The sequence below is a fragment of the Microtus oregoni genome, unplaced genomic scaffold, assembly GCF_018167655.1.
Source record: "Microtus oregoni isolate MIOR12 unplaced genomic scaffold, Mior012 000332F_ref0000167, whole genome shotgun sequence".
Lineage (NCBI taxonomy): Eukaryota > Metazoa > Chordata > Mammalia > Rodentia > Cricetidae > Microtus > Microtus oregoni.
In genome coordinates this window covers 51,768-59,110 of record NW_024544978.1, presented here as the reverse complement: position 1 = coordinate 59,110, position 7,343 = coordinate 51,768, and the positions used below count along the sequence as shown (strand labels likewise).

The following is a 7,343-nucleotide window of genomic DNA, read 5'->3' as shown; positions in this document are numbered from 1 at the left end:
CCCGCTCGCCGGCGGCTGTCGCCGACATGGAACCCGTGGCCAGCAACATCCAGGTCCTGCTGCAGGCTGCGGAGTTCCTGGAGAGGCGCGAGAGAGGTGAGGACAGACCCCGTGCGCGGGCAGGAGTTGGCTCCCAACTTGGACAGAGTACGGCTCGAGGGCAGCTGGCGCCCTGCCGCCCGCACATCCACAGGAGTGCGCGGGCGTCAGGGCAGGGAGTGACTGGGGATAGGATCCTGGCGCCAAAAACCTTTCCTTGATCACGCCGTGCCAGGGGCTCCGGCTGACGGGCTGGGTCCTCTCTCTGGCAGAGGCGGAGCATGGCTATGCGTCCCTGTGTCCACACTACAGCCCCGGCACTGTCTACAAGAGGAGGAAGCGACCCGTGCAAGCTCCTGGTGCGCTGAACAGTGGACGGTGAGCAGGGATGGGGCAGTGTGGGGAGGGGCGCTAGTTCTCAGCTGGCCCATCTAACCCTCTTCTCACTTCCTTGTTTGCCTTTCTGGGCCAGGTACCCTACTCCATCTGCCTCTGTGTGTGTGTCGCGCTCGCGCCCACTCACGGACTCCTAAAGCACCTTTGATGTGGCCATGAACTGTAACAAGACAGTTCTGAGTCCCCTTCCACTCACACTTCTGAACTCTCTCCCCTACAGGCTTCAGCTTTTCTGACCTTTTGCATATGCCGTTCCTTTTAAATGTTTTCCCATCTACTGGCTTCTCTGGCAGACTTGTTTTTGGATCCAATGTCACATCTGTCCAGTCACCCCCTCTTACCTGGCTGTCAGGGGAGACCCCACAACTACCCCGGGCAGGTGTCCTGTATCTTTCGGTGTATGTGCCTCTGATTCCTCTGTCACAGCCTGGGATTTTGGTGCCCTAGATGAGCCTGGGTTGTCACAAAAAGGCTCACTTGGCACAGATATCTGTAGTGAATTTTGAGCTGCCCAATAACCTGGGGTTGAGGATTTGAACAGTACCCACTGCCCCTCACTTCCTCTCCTCTTGGCATTGGCAGGTCTGTGCACAATGAGCTGGAGAAACGCAGGTGAGTTCCAATCTGGCCCTGAGAACCAGGTCCCAAGGACCGTTTCTCTCAGACCTTTCCCCCCCTTGCCATCCCTCTGGCCGGTGAGGTGGGGCTGGCAATGCCCTCCAGAACTCTTTCCCTGCAGGAGAGCCCAGCTGAAGCGGTGCCTGGAGCAGCTGAGGCAGCAGATGCCCCTGGGGGTTGACTGTACCCGATATACCACATTGAGCCTGCTGCGCCGGGCCAGGATGCATATCCAGGTAAGGTGTCTCCAGTGTGCTCGTTAGACGGAACGGGACGGTGTGGTGTGGAGGGCCTGGCTGGAGCTTTGGGACCTGTCCCCATCCTGTGTGATGTGAGACAACCGTTTCCGAATCTCTCAAATGGGAAGGAAAGCAGACAGCTGGGCTGTTCTGAGGCCCTGTAAAGGTCCTTTTTGTTATGGTATCACTTAGGTCCTGGCTGTTTAGTTCTGCAGAGTATATGCCTGTTGAAAATACTGTCGTGAGCCATGTGATCCATTGCCTGTAGAGGGCTGGTCCCTGCCTTCTCTCAGCAAAGGACAGAGGTGAACCGCTAGCTGGTCCAACCTGGCCTTGCCACTACTTAGGTGGGATTGCAGGCCCCCTGGTGGACAAGAGTGGGTATGCAGATGCCAAGGCCCAGGCTGTGCCAGCCATGTGGGCATTTTAGAAGCTCCCTTGGAAACAAAAGAGGGTTTTCCCTGCCTTCCAGGCCCCTTTGATGAGAAAAAACAGATACTGCCAGACTGGAGGCACAGCAGCCGAGGCAGATTCAGGACCACAAGACTAATGCCTGTCCTGCCTTATCAGCAGTTCATTAAGCACCACTGTCAGGCTCTTGCCAAGGGCCATGGCAATCAGTGCCATCAGCAAACAAATCTTGGCTGTGGGACAGATTGTTGTCACATAGGTGCATACTGTCACTTCCATTATTCTGGTTGTCACATAGGCTCTGCGTTCTCCCATGAAGTTCCTTTGCCGTCATCTTCAGGTAGATGAAACGTGCTATTCAGGTGTTGAGTGGCACATGGCAAGCCCCGGGCAGCATCTCCTGGGCTTCCTTCCCCTCTGACTTGGTGTCTCTCGGGCTCCTTTCTACTCTGTATGTAGACCTACAGAGGTTCATCTCCAGCTGGAAACCGTGGCAGGACAGTCTCAGTACCTACTTCCTATGAAACTCAAGTCTCTGTCTAACGCAGGCCTTGCTTTTTTGGGCTCCACAGCCTCATGACGACTTTCTTAGGCTTCTCTCACTGCCTACCACAGACAGACAAAGCTGGACCCTGCAAGCTTCCCAGGGTTCCTCTGCCTTGGTGGTAATCCAATGCCACATCTTAGTCTACGTGAGGACACGCATCCTTCTGTACCTTGTCTCGAGTGTTTTGGTTTATTCTCGTTTTAAAAAGCAGAAAATCATTTGTATGGGAGGACCGAACCCAGGGCCTTGCACGTGCTAGGCAAGCACCTTACCACCGAGCTGCTTGCCCAGTGAACTAGTAGCCTCTAGTCCAATAATTTAAAAGTAGTTGGCAGTGCTTCAAAGTACACTTGACATAAAAAATTTGGAGAGTGGAAGAGCTGGCTGGGTCTGTGGACTATGGGCAGCAATGGGCTGCAACTTAGGCATGGCCATATCCTTTAGCCAGAGTTTTGCCTGTCAGGGTACCAGTCTCCAAGTTTGTACTGACATTGTATTTTACCCTATTATGTGACAAGACCCTAAAGGCGGGCTGGAGAGATGGCTCAGTGGTTAAGAGCATTGCCTGCTCTTCCAAAGGACCCGAGTTCGATTCCCAGCAACCACATGGTGGCTCACAACCATCTGTAAAGAGGTCTGGCGCCCTCTTCTGGCCTTCAGGCATACACACAGACAGAAAATTGTATACATAATAAATAAATAAATAAATATTTAAAAAAAAAAAAGACCCTAAAGGCATTTGAGATTGGGGTACCTTGTCAAGCACAGCCATCTAGACAGATCTTTGTACTTAGATGGGCAGGAGATGGCCCTGAAGGACATGAAACTAGCTTAGGTTGGTTATGTGGCTGCCTGTCTGGCATAGACAAAGGTACCGGTGGCCACAGAAAGGCCAGTCCCTGGGCAGCTGACCCGAGTCCCTGCTCCTGGGATTCTGCAGAAGCTGGAGGAGCAGGAGCAGCAGGCCCAGCGGCTCAAGGAAAAGCTTCGCAGTAAACAGCAGAGCCTACAGCAGCAGTTGGAGCAGCTCCAGGGGCTGCCCCGGGGTGGAGAGAGGGACAGGCCGCGAGCAGACAGCCTGGACTCTTCAGTTCTGTCCTCTGAGCGCTCAGACTCAGACCAAGGTGAGTGCTGTGGCATGTGGGCGGGGTTCCTGGTGGGTTTCTCTGGGCAGCACTGAGCTGTGGCATGTGGGCGGGGTTCCTGATGGGTTTCTCTCTGCAGAGGACGTGGAGGTGGATGTGGAGAGCCTGGTGTTCGGAACTGAGACTGAGCTGCTTCAGAGCTTCAGTGCTGGCCAGGGGCTCAGCTATTCACACAGCACCGGTACCTGGCTATGACGCCAGCTGCCTCTCTCTCTGGACTGAGCCTGCCAGGCAGGGGAGCCCCACACAAGTTCCAATGTCTGTTTAGAGCCACTTGTTGGGAGACCACAAAGACCCTTGTGTGGGGACAGGACTCTGCACTCTGCTGCACAGCTTGAGCCTGGGACACCTTCCTCATCCCCCAGGGCATTTTATGTAGCCCTTGGCTCTGCTTTGCTGCCCCCCCCCCCCCCCCCCCCCCCCCCCCCCCGCGCCCAGGGACAGGAAGCCTGTAGACTTCTTGTTCCTGGGCAAAACCCCAGGCCTCTGCCCCACATATACTGCACAGTATTCTCATTAAAATCCTCTTTCGTAAGTTCCTGTCCATGGTTCTGCCTGATGAGATGGAGGAAGTCCCAGCCACAACTGGAAAAGAGGAAATCAGATCGGTCGCTGCCAAACATGGTCATGTGCTGGACAGCACACACCTAAGACAGGTGGAGGCTGCTGGAGGTGCCAGGCAGTGAGGCGACCTGCCTGAGGTCAGGTTCCAAACCAATGCTGTCTGACTCCAGAACTGGGGCCAATCAATTCACGTGTTTATTGAGTGCCTGTTATGTGCTAAATATTGTTCAGGGTACTTGGGACACATCAGAGAATAAAACAAGGAGCCCTGCCCTCGTGGAGCGCACAGTCTATCATGTGTCGCCGCTTCACCTGTGTACTGCTTCTGACCCTGGGCAAGTCACTGCACCTTTCTGCCCAATGGGGTAAAAGGAGGCTGGGCTCAGTAGATGCTGAGCCGGGTATACTGCAGATGCGGACCAGGACACCACCCGAACCCACCACCCAGACAGCAGAGAGGGCTGGAGGCGCATCTTTAATAATCAAGTACAGTGAGAAGGGAGAGGAAGGGAGCAGCTACACGAGCTGCTGCTGCTGCTTGGTGGCGGCCTTGTTGGCCAGGTCCTTGGCCTTCTCTGTAGCTGCCAGTGCCGTCTCCTTTGCTTTTTCTTTGGCCTCTTTGGCTGTCTCAACGAGTGTTCTGGAAGGAGCCTCCCCTGTGGCAAACAACAGGAGGCTGGCTTCAGAAGATGCCTAGAAGACCCACTTGATCCCCATCCAACCAAGGCTTCTTAGGAATGGAGTCAATGTCCTGATTCTTGACCCTCCCACCCTTGCAGGCACACAAGAACCTCAGGCTCAGAACAGGGCAATGATTGGCCCAAGGCATTGGTCAAGCTGAGGTAGGATCATCCCAGCCACTGCTAATAAGGGTCCCTTAGTCCCCAAGCAGTGTCCAGGGCTCTCACCTTGTAGCTTGGCCAAGATGTACTCAAAGCCCTTCATCGTCTTGGTCACATTGCTTTTGAACCGGGCAAGGCCAAATTCCTGGCAGAAGAAGAAGGAGCATGGGAGAGCTGCTCAGTGACCCAGCGCCCAGCGGGGCCCAGCTCCCAAACCTCTTACCTGGACAGCTCGAGAGACACCAAATAAGCTGGAGGAGACCCAGGCTTCCCGACGGATTTCGGTCCAGCCGCTGTTGTCAGAGTTCACACAGTAAACACATCGTTCCTCCACCACCTGCACAGGGAATCCAGGAGAGCACCTTGTAGGCGTGTCCATTGCTTTGTGCACTTGCACAGACTCACACCCTGTCTCTACTGTGCCTCAAGCCAGCATCACACTCCTGCACTCGACACTGGGTGAGTACTTGCCCTATGTTCTAATAGTCGGGCTGGAGAAATGGCTTAGTGGTTAAGAACACTGGCTGTTCTTCCAGAGGACCTGAGTTCAATTCCCAGCACCCACATGGCAGTTCACAACTGTCTGTAACTCCAGTTCCAGGAGATCTGCCATCATCACACAGACATGCATGCAGGCAAAACACCAATAATTTTAGATAAATAATTTTAGCCGGGCGGTGGTGGCGCATGCCTTTAATCCCAGCACTCGGGAGGCAGAGGCAGGCAGACCTCTGTGAGTTCGAGCCCAGCCTGGTCTACAAGAGCTAGTTCCAGGACAGGCACCAAAGCTACAGAGAAACCTTGTCGCGGAAAAAAAAAAAAAAAAAAAAAAAAAAAAAAAAAAAAAAAAAAAAAGAAAAAGAAAAAAAAGTCTTGGGGATGAGCTGGCATTCCAGCCTGATCCTGGGCTTTGCTTGGGGCCTATAGATTCAGCCATGCACAGTATTTCCAGTCTACATTCTGAACTCTCCCCTTTGAGCGCTCTCTCTCTCTCACACACACACACACACACACACACACACACACACACACAGAGAGTCATCATTTGATAATCACAGCTTTCATTATCAAAGTGAGTGGCAACTTCCTGAAGAACACAAAGATAGTAGTCACAAACACACCACTGTGCTGGTTATCCGTCAGGTCGCCACCTCCCGTTCTGCCCAGCACCACTCCTGAAAGTCCACCCTGTATGTATGTACGTCATACACTAACCTAGAGTTCTGTGCACAGCACTTGAAACAAGTTCTCAAAAGAGGTGTCTTCCCCACCATCTGAGAGCCAAGGGAGAGGCCTAGAGAGGCTGTAGACTTTGTTCATTAGTATTCCACACCTGCTTCAGGCCACAGGGGTTCCCACAACTGCCTGAGACCTGGAGGGCAACTATTTTAAGGGACCAAAGGAGGTCTCACCATCAGCCGGGCGTGGTTGATGTTCCAGGTGAAGGTGGTCATGGTCTGGTTCTGTGGGTCCACAATAGAGTCCTCCAGGATGTACACCGAGTGAGCAACGTTGGCAGGAAAAAGTCGCTCCGCCCAACGTGGCATCCTATTGGTCTTGGTCAGGAGTCTCCGAGACAGAAGCTTCTGGTCAGGGGTCACCTCCCGGTGTACTATGTCTTCCGTTAAGACATGTTTGCTGCGGGGGTTAAAGTAAAGATTATTCTCAGAAGTCTGCTCCTGATAAACTGTCTACGGGTTCCCGCTTGGAGCCTCCAGGTCATGGCTTCCTGCAATCTTACTAAGTGATCTGTACCTGGGTTCAAAGTTAAGGGTATACAGAACTGATCCCCGGGCAAATTCCAATCCCCTCCTCCTTCCTGACCTGGTTTCAGACGTTTTTCCAATCTCCAAGATTTGTACCACTAGGGAGCGCCACGGGCAGGTGAGCAGGCCATCGCCAGGATTCCCAAACCCCAAGGTAACTCAACTCCTGTTTCCCCCGCCTCTTCCAGTCTCAACACCTTGAGACCACAAAATAAAAATCTAGAGCCTCATATAATCCATAGCGTAGACAGTCTTCTTCGAGGACCTTGCAGGCTTGGCCTGGTCCTAATCTTAACAAGGACTTTGTGCTCTAACTGTGGCCACAGTACGAGACACCACGTCAGATTCGCTGTCCTGTCTTTCCCGGCTCCAATACTCAAGGACAGCCTTCACTCCAACCTTCAGATGGAGAAAGGACGGCCATTCGCTCTACCCACCGCCACGTACCTATAGGGATTCGGGTACCGTTGCCAGAAGGCAGCGAACACTTGGTCCCAGGAACTTCGGAGCACGCTCTGGCCCAGGAAATACTTCACCATCGTCCCGACCCGGACGGGCTCAGCACCCGTGCAGCATCAGGGTGAAGAGCCCGGGGGTGGGAGGCACGTGGCTCGGCGCACGCCCGCCAGGCTCGCAGCTCAGTCACCGCCGCGCCGCGCCCAAGTCCCTACGACCGCCATGAGGGACTATAAGACTGTGCGACGCTTCCGGCGCCGGCTGCGTAGGTTCGGCCACTTCCGGCGCTCGCACACGTGATCGGATGTCCCGCCCCCTGG

General features: G+C 54.1%; 2 protein-coding genes across 2 annotated transcripts; one reads left to right on the top strand and one right to left on the bottom strand.

Moving 5' to 3' along the window:
- Positions 1 to 26: 26 nt before the first annotated feature.
- LOC121445704 (max dimerization protein 3) lies at positions 27 to 3,796 on the top strand. The gene is made up of 6 exons (XM_041647850.1): positions 27 to 96; positions 312 to 417; positions 1,018 to 1,047; positions 1,175 to 1,289; positions 3,191 to 3,374; positions 3,475 to 3,796. The coding sequence occupies exons 1-6, from the start codon at positions 27 to 29 to the stop codon at positions 3,588 to 3,590; spliced, it is 621 nt and encodes a 206-aa protein (XP_041503784.1). The 3' UTR covers positions 3,591 to 3,796.
- Positions 3,797 to 4,132: 336 nt separating this feature from the next.
- LOC121445705 (PRELI domain-containing protein 1, mitochondrial) lies at positions 4,133 to 7,255 on the bottom strand. Its single transcript, XM_041647851.1, has 5 exons — positions 7,015 to 7,255; positions 6,214 to 6,439; positions 5,025 to 5,138; positions 4,868 to 4,946; positions 4,133 to 4,615 (listed from the first exon to the last, which is right to left on the bottom strand). Exons 1-5 carry the CDS (start codon positions 7,104 to 7,106, stop codon positions 4,476 to 4,478), a joined length of 651 nt encoding a protein of 216 aa, XP_041503785.1. The 5' UTR covers positions 7,107 to 7,255; the 3' UTR covers positions 4,133 to 4,475.
- Positions 7,256 to 7,343: the final 88 nt, after the last annotated feature.